Source organism: Ascoidea rubescens, assembly GCF_001661345.1.
Source record: "Ascoidea rubescens DSM 1968 unplaced genomic scaffold ASCRUscaffold_9, whole genome shotgun sequence".
NCBI lineage: Eukaryota > Fungi > Ascomycota > Saccharomycetes > Ascoideales > Ascoideaceae > Ascoidea > Ascoidea rubescens.
In genome coordinates, this window is record NW_017962921.1 from 635,721 (window position 1) to 659,766 (window position 24,046).

A 24,046-nucleotide genomic window follows, 5' to 3' on the forward strand; every position below is an offset into this window, starting at 1 on the left:
AAATTCAACGAAAACATTTCTTCAATAATTAAGATTTACGACCTAATCAGTGTTAAAGACTTTGGTTACAATGAAGACGACCCACTACATTACGGTCTAAGCAACTACGAATTGTATTTGAATAACCAACTAACCAACTCACAACTAAACTATTTTCAATCAAACAATAACAACATTTCAAATTCAAGTCCAAATCCAAATTCAAATTCAAATATCCCATCCAATACATCCGCTTCTCATAACCCTAATATTGACGAGATAATGGACGATGATGATAATAATAACAATAACAATAACAATAACAATAACAATAACAATAACTACAACTATAACAGCAACTATGGATCAAATTACAAATACAATCAACTCACTGAAGATCTACACGAGGAAGAAGAGGAAGATGACGATGACAAATTTCACAGAAACAATAAAAACAAAAATAAAAATACAAACAGAAACAGAAGCAGAAACAGAAGCAGTAATCCAAACAATCGTTATTCCAACCTCTCCACTGTATCCACCAATAGTTCTAATTATAACTATAATTTCAATAACAGAATTTCAAACTCAAACCATAATGATAGCCCAATTCAAGCGTATGCCCTCTACGATTTCGTACCCGAAAACGATAACGAAATTCAACTCAAAACTGGCCAATTTATTTACATCGTTTACAGACATGGCCAAGGTTGGCTAGTAGCTCAGGACCCAACCACTGGAAAAACGGGTTTAGTACCTGAACAATATGTTCAGCTAATAGTAGAAGAAGAGGAGGAAGATGAAAAAGATGATGATGACGATTATGACGATTATGACAATAACAATAATAACAATAATGATAATAACAATAATAACAATAATAACAATAACAATAATAACAATAACAATAATAACAATAATAACAATAATAACAATAATAACAACAATAATACTAATAATATAATTAATGATAATCAGAATCAATCTCAAATCAATCAAAATACTCAAAATACCCAAAACCAAAACCAAAACCAAAATCAACACCCAATCGAAATTATTACCAATAATATTCATAACAATGATAAACCAGACCTTATAAAAACTAACTCTAATAAATTACCAAATGATTTTTCATTAACAAGTCTAGAATCTGAAACTTCAGATCTACAAATCGATTCAACTGATTTAAAACCAGTTCCTGACATTTTCCACATGAAAAATAATTCCAACTCCAACTCAAATACAAATACTTATAACAATAGACTAAGTGGCTCCAGATCTAGTGCTAGTGATCTCATATTGAATTCAAATTTTAAGTTTAATTTTAACTTCAATTATAACCCAAATAATAGAATCAACAGTTTAAACATGTCATCCAATAATAACGATAACGCTAATAACAACAATCGCAACATTCTTAATAACCCCGTCATTACAAATGATTTTGAGAACAAATTGATTCACTCAGTGGATGATCAAGTCGATATCGATTATTCAACCGATGAAGCCGATAATGAGGGATGGATTGATGACTACGAATATAATAAAAACATCAAGCAAGATAATATCGATAAAAATGTTCCAGAAGAAAGCATGAGTCCTACAAAACGAAAATTAAAAAACCTAACCAAAAAATTGAACAATTTAAGATCTTAATTAAGACCTTCATCTAATGTCTAATTTACCATTTCAATTTAAATTGGATATCATTAATCTTTTAATTCGTATCAGCAATTTACATTAATCTACTATTTATTTCCAAGTATATTTTTTCTATGATTTGTTCTTTGTTTCTTTTTTTTGTTGTATTGTTATCAAATTTTATGAAGTTTTACTTTTTTCTCATTCTTTTCTTGTTTTTAGATTCTCATTTAATTTTGTTTTTTTATTTGTCTATTTACCTATCTATTTATCTACCTATTTACTTTTACTATTTCTATTATCCCATTTTGACTTGATATTTTACTTTTTAACTATTTTGTTATCCCTAGTTTCCTTATGAACTGACATTTTCATCCCTTTTTGTTGCCTAATTAATTAATACCTCTGCCTGCCGTTGATTGTTTCCTAATCAGTGTTTTCCAGTGTTCTTTTCAATTCGAAGTTTGTTTTATTTTTGTCCCCTTTCAGTTTTCTCCAAATATTGAAATGTTTGCAATTTCGTACGTTTTTTCGCAAAATACACAGAAAACCCCAAACCATAAAGGTGCAAAGGTAAATAAACACAAAAAGTAAACAAACAGAGCTCGCGCGCAGACAGACGCTGGATGATGTAGGTTGCAACATCCGCACGCAATAAGACATTCACACGCGTCTAGCATTGCAGTGCGTTCTCCCGCATGGTACCGCGCATGAGCACGGATCACGTTTTTCCCGAGCCACTGGAACTGGGGGTTTTTCTGCGAGTTTCGTCTTTTTTTTGTTTTGAGATGCTAATTTGATAATATCATCATTGTAAATATTGTTCTTATCAGATCGATAATCACTACCATAACCACCACCATAACCACCTTTATATCCAGGTGCTCCTCCAGCCTCTTTGCAGCGTCTTGTTCCACCGCCAGCTCATCCAGCTTTCATGTCCAATCTATGTCCAACACATTGCTGCTAAGATGTCCCAGTATTCCAACTACTCTCTATCCGATCCTCAACCTTCACCAACTAATGCCAATGTTTTGAATTCCAATCTCCCTAATCCTGCTTTGGCATCTGCTAGTCTGAATCCTAATGCTACCGCTGGCCTCAACAATAACAGCAACAGCAATAACAATCCTAATACTCAGAACTACTACCACGATGACACCTTTTCCATATCTCTAATGAACAATACCGGTAACAACAACAACAACAACAACAATAATAATAATAATAATAACAATCCTAGCAATATTCACAACAACAATAATAGCAACAATATCAATAACACTAATGGTAACCAACAAAACCACGAGTTTTATTCCCAGTACATGCAACAACAACAACAACAAAACTCCTCTAATCAAAACCAAACATCTTCAATTGCAAACAGCTCCAACACCAACAATAACGAACCCATGTCTCCATACCAAACACTGCCCATCGAGCATCATTTGCAACAGCCTCAGATGCAACCACCCTCTCCCCAACAAAACCAACTACAATTGCCTGTCCAAGTTCCTGGTGTTCCTCCAGGAGTCCAGGTTCCAATTCCTGTTCCTGTTCAGGTTCCTATTCCACAACCACCACCTCCCTCACAAGAACAGCCTTTTTATGTCAATGCGAAACAATATCATCGAATTTTAAAAAGAAGAATTGCTCGAGCCAAATTGGAAGAAAATTTAAAAGTTCAAAGAGGTAGAAGACCTTATTTACACGAATCAAGACACAAACATGCAATGAGAAGACCAAGAGGTCAAGGTGGGAGATTCCTAACTGCTGCTGAAATCATAGAAAGAGAAAAGCAGAAAAAATTACAAGAGGAACAATTGAAAAAAAACAACGATAATAATCTCAATATACCTGACATTTCAAATCAAATCTCCAATATCACCAACAACGTTAATAACAATGTTAATAAAACCTTGAATAATAACAATAATAGTATTATCAACAGCAATAGTATTATCAACAGCAATAGTATTATCAACAACAATAGTATTATCAACAATAATATTTCTATATTAAACCCAATGAATATGCCCAATATTAATGCTCAAAATAACTTTAATAATAACAATCAAAATAATAATTCGAGTTTCAATCAAATTAATAACGAAAGCGAAGACGTGATTATGAATGATATGCCTAAAATAGCAGAATTGAAACATAACTTAAATCATATTAATAACATCAGTAACAATGAAATTAGAAAAGTTGATAAAATCAATCAAAATCAAAATCAAAATAAAATTAAAATTAAAAATAGCATTAATATACCAGAAAATATAACTTTAAAAGTAGATAATGAAAATATTAATATTAATATTAACACTAACAATGATGATTTAAAATTTGAAAATTCAATTCAAAAAACTACTCTAGTAAATGAAACTGTAAATAAAACAACAGTAAATAATCCTTTGGATCAAAATTCCCTTAAAGAATCAGCTGTAGAATCAGCTGAAAAAATTGAAAAAGAAACTACTGGGAATGAAAATACTGAAAGCGAAAATACTGAGAACGAAAATACCAAGAACAAAAATACTATTGCAAAATCAAATGAAAGCCTGGGAAACCAATTGGAAGAAGATTTTGATATTCAAATGAAAGACAAAATAGATGATGAGGCGGTTAGGAGATTAACTGGGGAGACTGACGAGAAGAGTAAAAACGATACAGAGAAATCAAGTCTGGAAAATACTAAAAAAAGCCAACAGGAAATTCAACAGGAAGAAAACAATAATAATAATGAGAATAATGAGAAAATTGAAAAAGTTAATGAAACATCAATTGAAAATTTCCATGTAGATCAAAAAGACAATAAAGAGGCCGAAAAAAATGAAAAAAATGAAAAAAATACGAATGGAAATAGCGAGGAGGCTTTGAAAAGTTCAAATCTGAATAAAAATGAAAACGCAGAAAACAAAACTAATAATTTATCAAGTGTAAATAAAAACAATACTGAAGAAATGGAAATTGAAGTAGAAGAGGAAAAACTAACGGAAAATAAAAGTGAGAATAAAGAAAAAGATGAGAATGAAAACAATAAAGTGATAACTGAGAGTGATGAAGATAATAGTAGCAATGAAGTTGATAGAGTTAACGAAATTGATGAAATTGAAATTGAAATTGAAGTTGATAATAGTGAGTTAAATGATGAAGAGATTCTACAAAGAGAAACGATAAACGTCAATTGATAATAAATTACGTTAAAGAGATGAAAATAATAAACTGATATATATTTTTAATTTTTTTTTAATTTTTGATTTTAATTTTTGATCTTGTTTTATTTGTGTAAGATATATTAAGTTTCATATTCAGGAGATAATTTATTTTCAATAAAAGTTATTTTTAGTGAAATATTTTAGTGAAATGTTTGTTTTTAAAAATGGAAAAAATGGCAGAAACAAGAGTTTATTAAAAGTGAGAAAGCTAGTAAAATTGATATATAATGTTTACATTAATTAACAGTTAGTGATGATATGTTTTCATTTAAATCATTTAAATTTATAGTGTTGAGATTATTTTGGAAAAATTGTTTGCCAGTTAATTTATCTCTATGTAATAAATCCAATCTCTTTTGTTCTCTTCGATCTAAGTTCATTCTTTTTCTAAAATCTAATCTCCAAGCTTGAAAATTTTCTTTTGTTATTTTAGTACCCATAAATTTTTTATTTTCTTCCAATTCTCTTTCATATTGTTGTTTTTCGTGTTTTTTCTCTTCGATTTTCAATTTATCTTGGAACAAAGATTCAGCTGTTTCTTTTAAATAGGAGGTTAAAGTGAAGACTAAGGGCATGCCCAAGTTCTCATTGGCTTCGTCATATAATTTGTTCAATAAAGATTTCAAATCACTTGAATCGAACTGCACCAATTCTGAGATTATAACTGGTTTTCTGGTTGCTCCTGAGCCATCAATATCACCATCATCATCGGAATCGTCTTCAGAGTCCTGATATTCGTCAGAGTCGTAATCAGAATTGTCAGCAGGATCAGCAATGGATACATCTAGATCGGGAAGCTCGTTAGGATATTTGGGAGTATAATGAACATGTAACACTAGCAGATGTTTCTTTTCACTGGGTGTTTCCAACAACAAGTCGATGGTGAAGTCTGTATCACTGGCAATGGATAGCTCGTCAGGATAGATAGACTGTAGTATCTCGAGTTCCTCCTTTTGCTCTTCAATGGGATCCATTGTGCATCAATAAGTGATGATAAGAAAACAGCAACAGCAAAGCACAAACAATGTCTTCATTTCTTTGTCTTTTGATGAAGGAGCAGCAAAACCAGCAAAGATAAAGCAAAAAGAAAATAATTGGACGAGTTGGGAATCGAACCCAAGACCTCTTGCTTGCAAGGCAAGCGCGCTACCAACTGCGCTACACGCCCAAATTGTGTTTTCTCTAAAACCTGTTACAGTTGTGTGATGGTGCATGTTCCCACACGGCTTTTTGCTTCCACATTGCTGGTACTTAAGTCGTAACCTTCAGAGCACTTTTTGTCCAATTAATAGCCAAGATCCGCCCAGCCAACAGCCAATCTGCTAAGCGAACACAAAACAAGTTCTAGAAGCTCGGTAAGATCCGGAGTTATGACCGATCAACCACGTGCTGTAGAATTCACAAGTCACGGGTTTGCAAAGCGACATATTGAACAGCGAAACTAACAATTCAAGGGTTTTTCTCTGGCTGTGAAGCTTGAACAACTGCTTTGGGGCTTAATTTGTGCTTGGAAATTGAACAATTGATGAAAGAAGGGCCCAAAGTAAAGTATTTTTACGGCAGAGGATTGCGAAATATCAAACAGCATGGCGTGAAATAATATTCTCACAATGAGCATTTATCAACCTTTACAGAAATAATAACCATTCAGGTAATTAGTTTAGTGGTGAAATAGAGTTTGAGCTGCCAAACCGTGTTGTGATTGGTCTGCTGTGTGTTTTGGCTTGTAATAAGCGAGATGAGCCAAAGTGAGTAAAATTAGCTCTTGAACCTGCTAACAGACAAATACTATACCTTTGAGTTCATAGTGCAAATTGTCAACCAATTAATTGGAAATCAATTGAATATTGGATAAATAATGAATAAAAATGGAGAAGAGCATAAAATTGAATTCAGAAAAAAAAAAGTGCATAATAAAATTACTTTGACAAATTAGATTTCATAAAGGGCATTATGATATGTAACCAGTAAGGTGAAAATCCAATTAATTACTTTATATGGATTACAAGACGTTAAAGAATAGAAAATTTCATGAAGATTTGAATTTAATGTTTAATATTTCAAAATTGAGTCTTAAATTAAATAAATAAGTGAAGTTTAATTTTTGAGATCAAATCATGGAAAGTCTCTTGTTTTTTTATTTGGCGATATATTGTCAGTCAATTTCAAAAAGAAATTATCTCTTTTAATTTAATTTTGTAAGTTAATCTTAAATTTATTAGACATTGAATATAAAAAGATGGATTTCCATTGAATTTGGTGATTTGAAATGTCTTCAGTATTCAATTATTCATAAAAGAGATAATCGTTGCTTATACCTACTATCTGCCATAATTCATAATTCATAATTCATAAATTGCCAATTATAATTTTTTAATTCTTAATCATTGATTAGTCAAAACATAATTGAAAATGCACTTCTCTAACTCTGTTGTTTTATTAATCGCTGCTTCATTGACAGTTTCCAATGCTTTCCAATATAAAAGACATGATGGACACGATCATGGCGAAGAAACTACCAGTGAAACTGTTGCTGCTGTTGCCACTGAATCTGAATCCCATGAAGGCCATGACCACGGTGAAGAAACTGTCACTTCAACTGTTGCTACTGAATCCGAATCTCATGACGATCATGACCATGACCATGACCACAGTGAAAGTTCTGTTGCTCAAACCACTGCTGAAACTGTTACTGAAACTACCGCTGAAACCACTGTCACCACTATAGCTCCATCTTCTTCTCCAGATACCACTTCAAACACTGTTGCTAATACAATTACAAGCTCAAGCGCTGCATCTGAATCCTCTGACGACCACTCTGACCACGACCACGACCACTCTGAAAGCTCCTCTACCTTGGCCACCTCTGTCGTCTCTGGAAGCGCTGCTGGATCCAATGACACAGAAATCTCTCAAAACACTGCCAATGGTGCTTACAAGGCCTCGGCTGGCCTTGCTTTGCTAGTTGGTGGCTCCCTCTTCGCCCTTTTATAGACTATAGACCTCGCTACGTAGCGCTACAGCATCTTTTCTCAGTTTCTTCTCTTTTCTCTCTCTTCTTCTCTTCTCTAATTAACGCTTTCCTTCTCCAAGACTCGAACCGCCCTCCGCTCCCGCACTGCTGGGCCAAACCTTATCTCCCACCTGCAGCAGCAATTCCTCCTCTTCCACCTTCATGAAATGCCCACTCCTCTGCTGCTTCTTCTTTCAGCCCCCATGAAGCAACCTCTCGTCAAGTCCAGAGTAAAAGTCGTTGGCCCTGGCTGTTTCACTCACCTGGATTGATTTCAGTTGCTTATATTGTCCATCCTCCAGCCCTGTCCAGCTGCTGCCCACACTTCCTTTTTTTTTCTGCTTTGTATTTTGGGTGTCTCCTCTGCTAATTTCTTTTTTATTGTCTGGTTCCAGCTTGTTTTATGGAACCGTTTGTTATTCTCGTCAGTAGCATTAATCTTTGATTCAAACTGCACTGCTTGTTTGTCGTTGAAACCTGCTTAGAACTTTGTTTTCCCTGCTGATAACTCAATCCAAAATGGGCGTTTTCACTTTTGGCAGAAGGCACAGCACCAACCAACAACAAGCTTACACTGGTGTCAACAAAAACCTCATCGATACTTCTCTAAAGGCCAGCAGTAATGCTGTAGCTGCTGCTAATGCTATTGGGCGCAAGTTCTCCTCGACCCCTGCTTCAAATATCCACAATACCCACAATCTCCCACCTGTATCTCATAAAAGATACAACAGTTTACCAAATTCATCCTTATCAAACCAAATAAAAATACAGTCTCAAATCAATGCAAATCCCAATATTAACACTGCTCATACTTCTCCTTCTTCTTCTACTTCTCCTTCTACTTTTGCTCATAATAATAATAATAATAATATCAATCCCCAGTTTATCAATCATCATACGAAAGTCCATAAAAGATTTTCTGCTCCCTCTTCTCCAAGGCTATCCTCCCCTAACGACTTTCATATCTCTAGAAGACTAAATTCCTTGACTTTATCAATAGACTCTGAACTAGATAACATACAAGAAGAAGATTTACATAATACGTCTAATGTTGATACCTTGCTCAATGCTAATATTATCCAAAATAATACAAATAATAATTCGAAAATCAAATCCGCTTTAATTAAAGAACATCAACTCAAATTGCCAAAACATAAAGTCTCATTCAGTGATACCTCTTCTGAATTAAGTGATAAAGATCTATCTCAAATTCAACCTCAATACAATAATAATCAAACGAATAACAATAATAATAACAATAACAATAATGGCGCTTTCATAAAACCAGTTTATAAACATAAAAGAACCTCTTCAGCACAAATCAAATTCAATAATACTCAAAACCCTACTCAAAACCAAAAAATGATTAAGAAATATGTCCCCACCCCCACAGGCTTACAGTTGATCGAAATCCCCGAAGCTGAATATAAAAAAAAAATTGAAAGGACTTATTCAATCATAAATGCAAGCAGAATCAACTCCTCAAATCAAAGCTCAAGACTAAACTCCCTCTCTTCTCTATCAAAACACAAAAAAAAACTATCTATATCCCAACCAATAATTAACGAAAAAGAACAAACTACTTTTTTTTCCTCTTTTTCTTCTTCTAAACATGAAATTCCCTCAAAATTTCAAAACTCGGATTCACAACAGCCTTCAACTTTCCCTTCTCATCCTCCACAAATTAAAATTCATTCTACGCTCCCATCCAAGGAACTCCCATCCAAGGATTTAATCCATCAAAAAGTAAATCAAAAAGAAATAGAAAAAGAAGATATGCAGAAAAAACTTGAGGAAAAAGAAAAAGAAAACCAAGATATTCACAGCAAAGATATTAAGCAAAATATTAAACAAGATATTAAAGATGATATTCAACAAAATATTCAAGATAATATTCAACAAAATAACGAGCACCAAACAGTAAAAACTAAGGATAACATTGAACCTCTTCCTTCAATCAATCCAACCTCTCCTATTGACTCTCAAAATAAAAAAGTGCCTGAACTAGCTCAAATATCTGAAAACCAAACTGAAAATGAAAAAAATCAAATTGAAAATGAAAAAAACCAGCAATTTCCAAAAGAAGATTCCCAAATATTGTCTCTGAATCATTCTCCTAAACCATCAATTACATTACCAAAGAAAGAAATTCCTGCTGACGCTTTTTCGAAAACTCATAACAAGATGGTCTCATCATCTGAAGACCTCTCGACTGTTTCTAGATCAAGTGTGATGTTTTCTTCATCTTCAATTGAAGAAAATAACCAGGTCCCTTCTTCTCCGATACAAATCCATATTTCAGATATTGATGAGCAAAAACCACAGCCCATGGCTCAACAGATTCGCTCGAGTTTATTGAATTTACCAATAAATAATAATAATAATAATAATAATAATAATAATTTATCAAGTTCAACCACTAATGATAATACTTCAAATCCAATTCCTGCACGAAGAAAATCGGCTTTAAAAAAATCATCTGCTTCAATTACTTCGCAACAATCATCGATTGGTGTACTAAAACCAGCTTTAAACCCAGTTATAAACCCAGCAGAGCAGGCATATCTTTCTCTTACTACTGCAGAAAATACAAGACTAAATGCACAATTATCCAGTTCTTCTAAAACTCAGATTAAAAGAAACACATCTCATTCTCCATCCTTTCGAACTACATTGAGGGAAGAAACTTCTCCAAATAGTATTATAACTCCACACAATCCAAATATTCATATTTTAACAACCTTAAGAAAAAGTGAACCTCAATCTTCTAGTTCCAAGCTTGTTTCTCTAAGAAAAAATTCAGTGAATAAAGACAAACCATCAAGGATTCAAAGAAACCCATTATCTTCTCAGAAAAAAATAGCATTAGATTCTTCTTTTCAAACCGCAGAGCAGATCAAACCCAAAATTAACTTTTCGAATTTTTCACAACCAAATGCTTCAACAAACTCAAATAACTTGATAAATACGTCGAATTCTCAAAAACATGTTCAAATGCCTCAAATTTCAACTAAAGAACAAGAAAAAACAAAAAGAGGAACACTGATTACTTCTCCAACTGCTGCCGAAAGAATGACTTTCATCAGATCTTCAAGTTTTGAAAAATTGAGACCTACGGAGAAAAACATTGCTTTTAAAAGAATGTCTTTAAGGGATGCTCAACCAACAAATCAAAATAACGAATATTATGATTCATATAATTATGCTGGCAATGATAATTATGATAATGATTTTAATGTTCCTAATAATTTCAGATCCAGGTTTGCAGATTCTGATGATGAGCTGGACATATATTCTAATCAACCACCTCGAATTTCAAAAACTCCAAATCCAAATTCTACCTCAAATAATAATAATAGTTCTGAAAATGGATACCATGCAGATTCTAGTCCCAAATTTATTAAAGCTTCTAAAATTAAACTCACTTCAAAGTCTAAAAGTAGATCAAAATCTAAACATCATTCCAAAGGTTTTGATAAACCAGATAAACAAAGTAAGTTTAAGAAGTTGAAGAAGTTATTTGGAGGGGGCAAAAGCAAATAATTTTCAACCTTTTACAACGAAGACCAAAAATTTGGTTTTCATTTCACTTTTCCTGCTTTTTTGTTTTCTTTTGACACTTATTTATATGTAAAATATTTTTTTTGAACTTTTCTTATGCTTTATATTATAATAAGATTGATCATTAAAATTTTTATGCTCAGCTTTTGCTTTAGTTTAATTTTTTTTCACTCTAGTTTTCACTCTAGTTTTTAACCTGATTTTTAATCTTTTTTAATTAACCCTCAATTTTTAATGATTACTTTTTAGTTTTAATTTCTTATCTCCAATTGACACTTACTTCTTTTATTTTGACGATCTTTGATAAATCCTATTAATATGCAAGAAATTCACTGTCTGTAACCACCTGCTCATCTCTCGATGGTCTGTTGAAATCGAAAATCTAGCTAATATTCGTTTGATCCATTTTAACAAATTCACCAAAAATAACTGATATCAATTCCAGGTTGGAGGAAAATCTTTCTGACCCAATCAGATAGCATGAATGAAATCAACAATATTAGAAAGGATGAAGCTGCTACGATTATTGATTTCATCAGGCTAGAGCCAAAAGTCAAAGCAAACAGAAATGTTTTTCTGAATGCCCCAATTTTAAGCTCAATAACAACTTCAGACACAGATGCTGTTGCTAATATCCCACTATTTTTGTTGTTTCCAAACCCACAGCAAATAATCAATTCTAATACCATCACAAATGAAGAGAATCCTCAAGTCCCACCAACAGATTTAGAGACACCCATCAATGTCTTGAACCCAATTGTTGTCTCAGCTTCTCAGTCATCATCGGTGGTAAGCTTCACTACCCTATTATCTTCTACATATTGATATAATAAAATGATAAATCAATTTTACAAACTCCTTCCTTTGTCAGACTCAGCACAAATTAATATTCCTGGCATAATTGAAAGCATAGACAATCAATTAAAGGCACAGCTATGATCACAGATTGCCGAAAGTAACTTGAGAACCTGGGGTGATTGGTGTCAATTTGAAAATCGATCCATCATAAGAGAAGATGATCTAATGGAATTATTAAATAAGTTGTATTTCAATCCAGCAACGTACTTGTGTCAAGAAGTTCAATACCAGTCTCATTTCAAAATGATTCCTGGTAGAAACTTCGGAGTTTATGAATGCTTTTTTAACAATATATATCATGATAAACAAAAAGCAGTCATTCAAGCAAAAATGGAGATCAACCTGTAGACTAGGTCAGTATTTGCTAAATAATAATAATAATAATAATAATGATACCCAATTTAAAACTAAACAAAATAGAAATAGCTACATTGCCCATCAAATAATCTCCAACCTTCTCAAACAAGCAATTGCAAACTTAATTAATTGCAAATGCAAAAACATTATCATGATTGATTTGTATGAGACAATGTTTCTTCAGCTAACTCCAGAATACGCCATAATGGAAATGAACAAAATTCCAGACTTTTCCAAATATAAAGCTATACCCTTTAACTAGTTGGTGCTCACTGCGATACCTGAACTATCATTCAATGATATTATTTTGGTCTTTTACTTGCTCAGGTAGTAATCAAGTTAATTTTATGGACTTGCAAGACAACTTGCAGAATAAAAACGTTGATGACTGGATAGTCACAACCAAGCAGAACTCATATCATTTTGCGAATTTCCAGTACAACCAAAATTTGAAATTGAACCTCACAAGATTTAACAGTATTTATTTTCAAAATGCTAAACCAATACAGTTTTCTATTGAAAAACTATATTGGCGCCGAATATTTCAAACAGACCCTATGTTTAATGCCCAGTTTGGATTAAACAGTGACATTAAGATGCTTATCAAGATCTTTGATCCCTCTTATGTTGGGCATATCAATATGACATCTAGCTCGAATCCATAATCTCCCACTCAAACAACTTTTATTCAAAAGTTATTCATCAATTTGTGATTGAAATAAGTGTTTTTAATGCAATGAGAAAATATCAATCACAATACCTCTTCACACTTTTTTGTCATGGTTTTTTGGATGGTTCTTATGCCACTGCTGATGGTAACTTTTCACTAGTTGGGCTATTTTTATTGATGGAATATTTCCAAGACGATAAGCACTTGATGAAAGATAAATGGCGAAAAAAAGTTTTGAAAGGTTTGTGAGTCTCGCAAATCTTTCATAATAATGGCATTATCCATGAAGATTTAAAGACATCAAATACCATTATCAATTTGGATTATGATGGTAATATGATTAGGTTCTTGTTGACTTTGGCTTTTCTAGATATATGAAAAGCAAAAAAATGATCGCAAAAATTTTGGGAACTAAACATGACCTTAAAGAGAGCATAATAATGAAGCTAAAAGACATCAACGATTTACGTAAGGCGTTTAATTTCAAAAAGTCTTCAGTTTCAAACGATAATATTATCACCCAAAAGAAAGTATTGACCTATCAAATTTGGGGGCAGTATGATTTTTGGTTATGTAGCTTCTGATATATTACTTGTAAACTTAATTATTTGGCTGATATAGGTGATTCAGAAGAGGAGAGTGATGACGAAGAAATTCTTTATTATGATGACTTTTTTGGTAACAGAAAAAATAATAAGTATAGTTACAAAAACAAAAAGTCCAAGAAGAATAATCGAAAAGACGACAACTTTGAAATAAATAAAAAACTCAATGGCAATGATCATTCTAATAAAAAAGTAAGATTTGATAATGATGACGATGAATTAATGAAGATTACTAAATTGGATTTGTTTGAGGACAATAATAATAATGCTGGAAACGATATTCAAGAAGAAAACCTTTCGACTTTTGAAAAGCAACAAAAATTGATTCAGGCTCAAATTGAACAATTAGAAGAGGAAGCTTTAGAGAAAAAAAAATGGACACTTGGAGGTGAATCTTCAGTTAAGAATAGACCAGCAGACTCTTTACTAGAAGAAGAATTAGAATTTGAAAGGACTTCCAAACCTGTTCCAATAATCACTCAAGAAGTTACTGAATCAATCGAAGATATGATTCGTCGTCGTATCAAGGAAGCCAATTTTGATGATATACCCAAAAGATTGCCTATGAAAAATTCACAAAATCTAATAAAAAACAGAAATCAAATGGATGTTAGCGAATATAAATCATCAAAATCCTTAGCTGAAATATATGAAGAGGAATATGGGCTTAAAAAAAATGATGATGAGAGTTCGAATACTAATATAACTAAAGAATTGGAAAAATCTCATAAAGAAATCGAATCAATGTATCAATTATTATCACATAAATTAGACGCTTTATGTTCTGCTCACTTCATTCCAAAACCTGCTCAAAAGGAAATTGATATTAAAGTCAATACTTCAACGATAACAATGGAAGATGCTCAACCGTTATCAATGTCGAATGAAACTACACTAGCACCACAAGAAATCTATAAGCCTACTGTTGGTATAGATAGTAAAGAAGTTAAACTCAAGAGTGGGTTGATCATCTCCAAAAATGAATTATCGAGAGATGATAAAAACAGGCTACGTAGAGCAAATAAAAGGAAGAGATCTAAGATGCTCAAGAGCAAAGTTGAAAATAAGAAGTTTAAGAAAAATGATAAAAATGATGTTATTCAGACACTTAAAAAGGCTAATGTTACTGTGATTGGTAAGAAGGGCGAGAAAACAGATGTGTATGGTGAGGAGAAAAAAGAAAATGGACCTTTGACAAGCAATAACCTTAGACTATGATTTACAGAAAGATAATAGGTTTATAGTAAAGGTTGTAGATTCTAAACAAAAAAGAATAAATATTTCTTTAAAATGTTTCCTGATAATGATGAATTATATCAATATGTACTCTCATGCATGTTAAAATGTGGATATTGATAATAATAAACACTTGACAACGTGAAAAAAGCAGTGTATTAACAGGAGTTTAACATTAATTGAAAGTAGAATAAATAAGAAAATATATTTTGAATAAGAAATATATGTTTTCCAGGAATTGATATGGTTGCATTTTAAAATATTTTTTTAAAGACTACAATCCAATTTAAAGTCAGGAAACTTTGTTTATTTTAGGGATTATGTTGGGATTTTATTTAATAGAAATTAGAATACAATGAGGAAATAATGAACGTGAAATAATTTCATAAAATATACGATAATTAATTTATCAGAGCCTTCTAATTAATTAAAAAAATAAAAAAATAAATAGATAACTGTTTTTAATTCTTTGATTGATTGAAACTTTTTCACTTTTTTTTTGTTTATTTTTAATTTGGAGAGGAAAAGGAACCAACAGAAAAGATATTTGGTGGGAATCAAAAACAATTTCCACAAAATAAGATACAAAAACATTGTAACAAAAAGCGTAAAAGCTCATCATCATCATCATCATCATCATCTGTATGACTCATTTATAAAACAATTATAATATGTTTATTTTAATGCAATAAATTTTTTATTGAACTATTAAGATACTTAAAAAGGAAGAAGATAAAATAAAGTAGTTTTGATGAACAAACTTGATATAAATATATATAAATATGTATAGATATATATACATATTCATACATAAATGGTCACTTCGACATCCAAAAAAAAGAATTTTAAAATTAAGAAATGATTTATAAAATGAATCAATTTTAGATTACCATTACTTTGTCAAAATACTAATTTTAGAGATATTCAAATAAATAATAACAATATAAAGATAAATTAATAAAACCTTTGCCAGAATTTTGTCCAAAAACTAGAAAAAATATCTAGTAAAATAAAGTAATATTAAGAGAGGTTATTGTTAAAGAATAAACCTTTACCTTTTCTAAATTGATAAATTTCCCAAATAAAAGCTTCAATAAGAGTAAATGAGTAAATAAGGTTAAGGTTAAGAGTAAATTGAAATTTATTTATTAAACTTATGGTGTATTTAAAAGAAATTAACAATAAACTCAGTAGAAACATTAAAGTCAAATAATACAATCAAAAATTTAAAATCTAATGATTTGATTTGTAGTTTCTTATGACAAAAAGGATAACGTACATTTTTTTGGAGAGTGGTGGATCCTTTTGTATATATGCATGTAAACAATAGAAAGCATGTAATAAGCTGTGAAGATACGCAATAACAAAATAACTTCGTCAAACTTCTCCGAAAGCCAAACCCGTTTGTTCGTAATACGTGTTGTTTTCGGATGTGTTCAAAAATTACAAAAAACCTGACAGGTGATATATAACACAAAGTTTAATTTATTGAATAAATGATAAAAACAATCATGCGATTTCTGTGGATCGAACACAGGACCTTCAGATCTTCAGTCTGACGCTCTCCCGACTGAGCTAAAACCGCTTGCTTACTCTTCTGAGATTGGGTCATTATTGACCTGATTGCATTATAATTATTCATATTTCAGCTCTTTTTGATATAAGAGTGTATTTTTGTAGGTCTCCTTTTTGGCTATGAGTAACTTGAATTGTATTTGGGGCTTTGATTTTTGAGTGCTATAAATTCGTGTGAAATTAATTGAAATGAAATAAAAGAACCCAGGTTAGCAACATGTTGAGAGGTTGGAAGATGATGATGTATGGGGTAATTAATTATTTAATGAAAGTTTAAAATGGAACAAGATTAACCTGAATAATAGAAAATGCAAATCGAGTAGTGATAAATGAAAGACAATAGCTGTCAAGAATTGTTTTTTGGCTAATGACTTGAAACGCTTTAGGGGGTGATCAACATGACTTTAATAAATATTTCACAAATAATTTGAATATGAATATGAATATGAATATAATACAAGTTGAATAACAATTTATAGATTAATATTGGTATATTTATTTGACATATTTAAACCAAATTGGAACCAAATTATTAGGTAAATAAAAACAATAAAAAAAAGAAACAAGAATTACCTCTTTGGGAAGGATATTTCCTAGCTAAATAAACTCTAAATTCCTATGGAGCGGAAAATTAACCTCTAATACCTCTAATTTTAAATTGAAAATATGTATTTGTTTATTGATGATATGGAATAAAATACAAGTGAGTAATAATTGTAGATTTTTTCTTAGAAAAAGATAAAAGAGAAAGATTAAATTCCAGATTGTATTAATCATTAAGCTTAAGATTGTTTTATTGTAATAATTTGATTAAAAAGAATTATCAACAAATATAAATATCTTAAAACCAGATATTTTCAAGCAAGATAAAAAAGAGTTTGGAGAATAAAAAACTTTATGAACATTAAATTGAAAAAAAACAACTGAAAAATTGAAAACAGGGACCGTAAATAAAAAACAAAACAAGACAAAAAAATCCAAAAAAATTGCTCTCTTTATAAAGAATCTAGGACAGAAACTAAAGAACCAAAAAACCAAGGACTATTAATTGATATATTATTATGTTGATTGATTGAATCAAATGATTTCCGGGGGATTTTTTTTTAAAACTAACAACAAAAATCGCAGATTTCCGTACATAACCAGAAACATAACAAACATTTAATCATTTTGCAACAACAGCCTTCATCCTCTTTTTCTGGAGGAGCTTGCTGGACATAGACAGGTTGAGGTTGGGGGTAACCGTATTGACCTGGTGGTGGACCGTATTGACCTGGTGGTGGATAACTCATTATTGATTTAAGATTATAGAAGTAGGATAGAAAAGAGAGTTACAAAATTGTAGTTGAAAGGAGAGAGAGAAAGGAGAGAGAGAAAAGAGAGAGCAGAAGAATGGAAGAATGTGAGAAAGTGTAGAAAGATAGTGGAATAGAAAAGTAGAAAGATGAAAGGAAGTGTAGGGAATTTATATAATGAAAAACTAAAACCAGACTTCATGGCCAAGATTATGTTAGTGTAATTCCATTCCAACACTGGTGGAAAAGAATCAAATCAAGACAAAGCCACAAATGGACCAGTGTTCGGGAACAAGCACAGATGCTTATCGCGCAGCCACTGTAGAAAGGGGCACGTAAAGCGCGTAGCCTAAGCCTGAGATACCAATACGAGGGTGTTTGGCCCAATTGAGCGCAGCGGCCAAGGAAGATTGTTCGGGAAGAGAATTGGAAGCAGCGACAACAGCGGCCGTTGGCGTTCGATTGGTGCGTCGCAGTGGCTGTTTGGCGCGCTGGATTTGGTGCAGAACCACCAGCAGCGCTTCCAGACACATGGTCTGTGCTGTTCTCCGCTCACAAGCCGTACCGGTCCGGTGCTCTTCAGCTTCGCACTTGGCTGGAATATTCACAAAACATGAAACAGAGATAGACGTTCTGCGATTTGTTTAGCAGCGAGAAATGATTGACATGGCTATCAACATCATGAACATGTCATTAAGTGTTTCTGCCTCTTTCTCAACACAGCCAATATCTGGACTTTGGACGAGGGCTCTCCTTGTGCCAGGCCCCCTTGGCAGACCGGAAACGGAAACTACTGCGGGTCAACAAAACGTGTGATGTGGGTGCTCTCCAAAGAAGCTTTTAACATGGCTGGAAAAGCTTGTTCCTAATGTCATTGGTGCAACACTGCAGACGGATCACGATACCGTTCGGTGTTTGAGCCACCGCTACGGTTCTCTGTCATTTCACGTCCAGAAACATGGTATTGCGGCATCCACATCAATGGTTTCGAATATCTTTAAATGATGTGGGGTAGAGCTCCAACCGAAGTTTGGCGGTTGTTTACGAATCCTCGAACTGTGATTCGCTGATAGAGAGGTTTTGCTTGCTTTTGATAGCAGGTTCTCGTCCAAGTTGGATAATAAGGAATAACACATTTATCCACTGTTTGTCTATCGACAATTGATTTAACCTAATATTTGCTTTGAATATTTAGTTATTAAAGGGAGCCTCTACTTGCTGAAAACCTACAAAAGTCTCTGTTTCATTTCCTAACAATACTGATAAATACTGATAAATATTGATTTACTGACTGAAAAGAAAATGCCTTCCATTTCTGAAGTCAAAAAACACGACAACGCCAATGACTGTTGGGTAATAGTCAACAATAAAATCTATGATGTTACCGAATTTTTACCTGAACATCCTGGTGGTCAAAAGATCATTTTAAAATTTGCTGGCAAGGATTGCACAAAAAAATTTGAACAAATCCATCCCCCTGACACTCTAGACAAATATCTAGCCCCTGAAAAGTATCTAGGCGAGGTTGAACAAAACAGTGATGAAGAAGACGAAGGAGAAGAAGAAGAAGAAGAAGAATTAGATGAAGAAGAGAAACAAAGATTGGAATTAATTGAAAGAAAACCACCATTATCTCAAATTTATAACTTGAATGATTTTGAATATGTTGCTTCAAAAGTCATGGAAAAACAAGCTTGGGCTTATTATTCATCGGGATGTGACGACGAGATTACTTTAAGAGAAAACCATTTTGCATATCAAAGGATTTTTTTCAAACCTAGAGTTCTTAGAAACGTTACAAATATAGATTTTTCAACGGAAATATTGGGCTTTAAATCTTCTGTTCCGTTTTATGTTACTGCAACAGCTTTAGGGAAACTTGGCCATCCTGATGGCGAAAAATGTTTAACAAGAGCTTGCTTTAAAGAAAACGTTATTCAGATGGTTCCAACTTTGTCAAGTTGTTCCTTTCAAGAAATTGTCGATGAAAGAAATAAAGAAAAAGACCAGACTCAATTTTTTCAATTGTATGTCAATTCTGACCGCAAGATTACTCAAAAAATCGTTGAAAACTGCGAAAAAAATAACATAAAGGCGTTATTTATAACAGTAGATGCTCCTCAATTGGGTAGAAGAGAAAAGGATATGCGGTCAAAATACACCCTAGATGCCTCAAATATTCAAAATGATGTTGAAGAAGACGAGGGCATTGATAGATCTCAAGGCGCCGCAAGAGCAATCTCTTCCTTTATTGATACGGGCTTGAATTGGGAGGACATTAAATGGTTCAAAAAGATAACCAAATTGCCGATAATTCTAAAGGGCATCCAATGTGTCGATGACGCATTATTAGCAATTGAATATGGTGTCGAGGGAATAGTCTTGTCGAATCATGGTGGGAGACAGTTGGAGTTTGCGAGATCTTCAATCGAAGTTCTTGCAGACTTGATGCCAATCTTGAAACAAAAAAAACTAGATAAAAAAATCGAAATCTTTATCGATGGTGGTGTTAGACGAGCTTCGGATATTCTCAAGGCCATTGCTCTAGGTGCCAAAGGTGTTGGAATTGGCAGACCTTTCTTGTACGCCATGAGTGCCTATGGTGACGATGGGGTGGTGAAGGCCATGCGAATATTGAAGGACGAGTTGACGATGAACATGAGGTTGTTGGGTGTCAACACTGTAGGCGAGCTCAACGAGAACTATCTCGACTTGTTGAACTTGCACAATCGTTTCAGCAGTGGCGACCAGCTATTCCAGCAGGTCTATGAGCCATTGAAGCTCCCAGCTTTCAAGCCAAAGCTCTAAGGGAGAAAACACTTTATATAAACTATTCTGTTCAGCATGCCCATATACCCATATGTCCTATACCTGTCATTATATTCTATGATCATATTCGCATACAAATCCAAACTCTGTGCTGATTAAAGTGCGTAGGTCTCTGTGAATGATTCCTTGCTGTGGGAAAGAACAGCCTGAGGCAGTTGAGTTAGAGGATATCTGCTATCGATATATGCTCTTTGTAGGTTGGTGTTTGCTTTGTAGAGGATGGGTGTTCTTTCTTTGGCCTTCACGTCACTAAGCTTTCAACAAAGAATAGATCTGCAGAGTTGCTAACGTCTCAAAGTGCAAACCCACTTTTGTATATATTCTTATCCCGTCCCTCAACACTCACTTCAACTTGACTATTCCATTATATCCAGCTCATTTTATCTTCAATTCGCATTCATTCCCTCTCCCCATTGACATGTCTCACGATTACCTAACTGCTGCTGACGAAGTTCCTCCCGAACCAATTCGAACTCCAGATATCTTTCAAAACTACCCAGATAACGAGGACGACGCCTCTGTCATTAACAATCCTCCTCAAAAACCATTTCTATTGAAAAGAAGATCATCCACTTTCTACAAAGATGCTTTGCTAAAGAACAAATCAATCAAAGAAAGCGTCAATGGCGCTGCCATCGCTGTTAACGATGAGAGAATACTTCCCGATGAAGATGCTGATAACCAAACCGATAAATCAGATAATATATCCTACCAAATGAATGTGGGCTACAACAAGTACAGATCGAATTCAAATTCCTTCTATAAAAACAATGAAAAGAATCAAAATCAAAAACAAAATGACGAAGAAATAATAACTACTCAAATCAATGGAATTTCTTTTGGCACTGACAACGATCAAGTCAATAAAAACCACTTGGACAACTACAAGTATAATAACAATTTTTATAACAATAAAAAAGGTAATGACAACAATTTGAACACTTCATTCGATACTAATTTTCAAGAAAATGATAAAAGCTTTATAGTATCTGGTATGTCTTCGTCAATAATTTCACCAGTTCCGCTATCTTCTAATAACATTTTGTTATGCGATAATAGTAGTTTTGATAATAAGGATATCAAGAAAAACCATTTAATTGACTTGAATAGTATCGACAAACCAACTTTATTAAAGAAAAACAGTTTTAGTTATAACGACTTTAAAAGAAAAATGTATTATGATAAATATTAAATGTATTATGATAAATATTAAATGTATTATGATAAATATTAACTAATTTATCACTAAAATTTAAAGAAATCAAAATTATAAAAAAAACAACTAATAATAATTGCAATTTAATTGCAATTAAATTTTATTATATAGTTTAATTTTATTTCTAGTATCTTTTCTATAATAAATACTAATAAATATAAATAACAAACATTATTTATAAAATAGAAAAATTCACACAAAAATTCAAAAAATTCAAAAATTAATTAAACACAAAAGAAATATAAATCTCAAAAAAATCAAAAAATCAAACTGAATCAGAAGCAAACAAAAATCATTGAGATGGCGAGATATTAAGATATTACAATGTTAAATAAATTAATATTTACTAGCTTGATTAAGCTTATTTTTCTCATCGGATTCTAATTTTCTCTCAATTTCACTTTTCCAACCTTTTTTCCTTTGTCTTTCTTCATATGCTAATCTATTGTCCAAGACTCTTTTAACAATTGCTTCGGTTGAAACATTGTCATATTTATGACTACCGATGTTTTGATAAATACCCATTTTTTTACAATCATAATATGGATCATTGCTGAGCAAAACCTTTTTATCAAGGTTTTCCGAGCTTTCATTATTAGACAAAGCAAATTCACTGGTAGGTCCATGGAACACTTTCCAGACTTTGTTGTTGATCTTTTGTGATAAAAGATTGATAAAAGCAGAATTTGGAATATAAGGGGCTCCTAATATGATACCATTAATGTATTTGCATTGTAAAACGCATAGAGATCTTTCAAACAAATTCATAATTGGATAATTTAAACCCTTGTTTTTATTAATTGAGGTGTCATCATTAATTCCAACAATTACTGGGATATTGAGAGAACTAGCCTGATTATAAACGATTTTCAAGGCTTCAATCTGACCAGATTGAAATAAATCAAAGCCGCCATCAATATAATAAATTCCATTATTGTTGATTTTGCTTTGGATTTCCAGAGATGGATCAATGAAATCATTAATTTTTTTATTGTCATTTGTATATATATATACTAAGGAACCAGGATCCAAGCCATTTTCGCAAGTAGCATAATCTTTGAATTTCAAGTAACTTTCCTGGGTTAAAAGCTGATTAGTGATTGAATTGGTGATATTTTTCTTATTATTATTATTATGAAAAGAAATCAAGTCATTTGAAGTCAAAGTTGAAATAAAGTGGGATTTTGAGAACAATAACATTCTACCAACTAGATCGGTCGTTGAAATATTTGGAGTTCTTTTAACAACCAAGAAACGACCTAGATCTTTACAAACCTGATAACAGTCTTTACCATTAGCATCAGTTGTTATGTCGTCCCCATGAACCACATATTTACAATGGTATTCATCTAGAACCTTTGGATCAGTTACATAGGGAGCATAGGGAACGATCTGGTTGCACCATTTACAACAATTAACAGCAGTGATTCTTTCATCTAAGCTCATGACAGTGGGCCCTTTATTCAACAAGATGTCCTCGTCAGAATGAATCCCAACATACAACTCAGTGCCCAATCGTTTAGCTTGCAACATGGCACCAGCATGGCCATGGTGAGTGAAATCAAAACACCCATCAACCCAAATTCTAGAGTCATAAAGTGTAACCTGATTATCAGTGTTATCGGTGTTATCAGTGTTAGTGTTTGAGAAATGCTGCTGTTTGTCCTTTGTCATTTTGAAGCAATGGTAACAATAGAAAAAAAAGTAAGAAAGAAAGTAATAGGTAAAAAGCGAGTGAATAGAATGAGCTTCTAGAAAAGAGTCTACTTCCTCCTCTTCTTCTTCTTTTTCTTCTTTTTCTTCTTCCTCCTCTGCTGCTTCTGCTGCTTTTTGTTAGTGAGGCCACGTGAAGCTTTAAAAATAATGCGGCAGTGCAATGTGCCACGCCTTCCCGGATAGGATTCGTGCGCCACATCTGATTTTGAAAAATCTTTGGGTTTTTGATTTTGATTTTTCATTGTATTGATTTTGAGGAGAACTGATTATCTTG

At 32.7% G+C, this 24,046-nt stretch overlaps 12 protein-coding genes and 2 non-coding genes across 14 annotated transcripts; 9 read left to right on the forward strand and 5 right to left on the reverse strand.

Annotated features, from left to right (window-relative positions):
- Positions 1–591: 591 nt before the first annotated feature.
- NBP2 (adaptor protein NBP2) lies at positions 592–759 on the forward strand (the record flags this gene model as incomplete). The annotated part of the gene is made up of 1 exon (XM_020189558.1): positions 592–759. A coding segment is annotated over one exon (168 nt), but the record flags the coding sequence as incomplete, so codon positions are not given.
- A 1,689-nt stretch (positions 760–2,448) lies between these two features.
- ASCRUDRAFT_76700 (CCAAT-binding transcription factor) lies at positions 2,449–5,298 on the forward strand. The gene has a single exon (XM_020193584.1). The coding sequence runs from the start codon at positions 2,592–2,594 to the stop codon at positions 4,812–4,814; it is 2,223 nt and encodes a 740-aa protein (XP_020046512.1). The 5' UTR covers positions 2,449–2,591; the 3' UTR covers positions 4,815–5,298.
- On the reverse strand, positions 5,078–5,815 carry GIR2 (Gir2p; the record flags this gene model as incomplete). The annotated part of the gene is made up of 2 exons (XM_020190689.1): positions 5,078–5,569; positions 5,624–5,815. The coding sequence occupies 2 exons, from the start codon at positions 5,813–5,815 to the stop codon at positions 5,078–5,080; spliced, it is 684 nt and encodes a 227-aa protein (XP_020046513.1).
- A 121-nt stretch (positions 5,816–5,936) lies between these two features.
- Positions 5,937–6,009, reverse strand: ASCRUDRAFT_t115. Its single transcript has one exon. It is a non-coding gene; the product is annotated as a tRNA-Ala (tRNA).
- A 1,244-nt stretch (positions 6,010–7,253) lies between these two features.
- Positions 7,254–7,835, forward strand: ASCRUDRAFT_8963 (uncharacterized protein; the record flags this gene model as incomplete). Its single annotated transcript, XM_020195032.1, has 1 exon — positions 7,254–7,835. One exon carries the CDS (start codon positions 7,254–7,256, stop codon positions 7,833–7,835), a length of 582 nt encoding a protein of 193 aa, XP_020046514.1.
- Positions 7,836–8,373: 538 nt separating this feature from the next.
- SEG1 (Seg1p) lies at positions 8,374–11,397 on the forward strand (the record flags this gene model as incomplete). Its single annotated transcript, XM_020191902.1, has 1 exon — positions 8,374–11,397. One exon carries the CDS (start codon positions 8,374–8,376, stop codon positions 11,395–11,397), a length of 3,024 nt encoding a protein of 1,007 aa, XP_020046515.1.
- Positions 11,398–11,895: 498 nt separating this feature from the next.
- On the forward strand, positions 11,896–12,240 carry ASCRUDRAFT_71237 (uncharacterized protein; the record flags this gene model as incomplete). The annotated part of the gene is made up of 1 exon (XM_020191903.1): positions 11,896–12,240. The coding sequence occupies one exon, from the start codon at positions 11,896–11,898 to the stop codon at positions 12,238–12,240; it is 345 nt and encodes a 114-aa protein (XP_020046516.1).
- Positions 12,241–12,516: 276 nt separating this feature from the next.
- On the forward strand, positions 12,517–13,884 carry ASCRUDRAFT_81640 (uncharacterized protein; the record flags this gene model as incomplete). Its single annotated transcript, XM_020194636.1, has 5 exons — positions 12,517–12,588; positions 12,632–12,891; positions 12,962–13,256; positions 13,283–13,531; positions 13,645–13,884. The coding sequence occupies 5 exons, from the start codon at positions 12,517–12,519 to the stop codon at positions 13,882–13,884; spliced, it is 1,116 nt and encodes a 371-aa protein (XP_020046517.1).
- Positions 13,885–14,006: 122 nt separating this feature from the next.
- MPP10 (rRNA-processing protein MPP10) lies at positions 14,007–15,346 on the forward strand. Its single transcript, XM_020189371.1, has one exon. It carries the CDS (start codon positions 14,128–14,130, stop codon positions 15,121–15,123), a length of 996 nt encoding a protein of 331 aa, XP_020046518.1. The 5' UTR covers positions 14,007–14,127; the 3' UTR covers positions 15,124–15,346.
- Positions 15,347–16,653: 1,307 nt separating this feature from the next.
- ASCRUDRAFT_t114 lies at positions 16,654–16,726 on the reverse strand. Its single transcript has one exon. It is a non-coding gene; the product is annotated as a tRNA-Phe (tRNA).
- Positions 16,727–17,825: 1,099 nt separating this feature from the next.
- On the reverse strand, positions 17,826–18,008 carry ASCRUDRAFT_81641 (uncharacterized protein; the record flags this gene model as incomplete). The annotated part of the gene is made up of 1 exon (XM_020194637.1): positions 17,826–18,008. One exon carries the CDS (start codon positions 18,006–18,008, stop codon positions 17,826–17,828), a length of 183 nt encoding a protein of 60 aa, XP_020046519.1.
- A 1,305-nt stretch (positions 18,009–19,313) lies between these two features.
- On the forward strand, positions 19,314–20,819 carry CYB2 (L-lactate dehydrogenase (cytochrome); the record flags this gene model as incomplete). Its single annotated transcript, XM_020190695.1, has 1 exon — positions 19,314–20,819. The coding sequence occupies one exon, from the start codon at positions 19,314–19,316 to the stop codon at positions 20,817–20,819; it is 1,506 nt and encodes a 501-aa protein (XP_020046520.1).
- Positions 20,820–21,258: 439 nt separating this feature from the next.
- Positions 21,259–22,032, forward strand: ASCRUDRAFT_71241 (uncharacterized protein; the record flags this gene model as incomplete). Its single annotated transcript, XM_020191904.1, has 1 exon — positions 21,259–22,032. One exon carries the CDS (start codon positions 21,259–21,261, stop codon positions 22,030–22,032), a length of 774 nt encoding a protein of 257 aa, XP_020046521.1.
- A 214-nt stretch (positions 22,033–22,246) lies between these two features.
- On the reverse strand, positions 22,247–23,973 carry ECT1 (ethanolamine-phosphate cytidylyltransferase). The gene has a single exon (XM_020193585.1). It carries the CDS (start codon positions 23,728–23,730, stop codon positions 22,393–22,395), a length of 1,338 nt encoding a protein of 445 aa, XP_020046522.1. The 5' UTR covers positions 23,731–23,973; the 3' UTR covers positions 22,247–22,392.
- Positions 23,974–24,046: the final 73 nt, after the last annotated feature.

Excerpts from the sequence above, each read along its gene's own strand:
- ASCRUDRAFT_76700 (XM_020193584.1), top strand. The coding sequence starts at position 2,592 with ATGTCCCAGTATTCCAACTACTCTCTATCCGATCCTCAACCTTCACCA.
- MPP10 (XM_020189371.1), top strand. The coding sequence starts at position 14,128 with ATGAAGATTACTAAATTGGATTTGTTTGAGGACAATAATAATAATGCT.
- ECT1 (XM_020193585.1), bottom strand. The coding sequence starts at position 23,730 with ATGACAAAGGACAAACAGCAGCATTTCTCAAACACTAACACTGATAAC.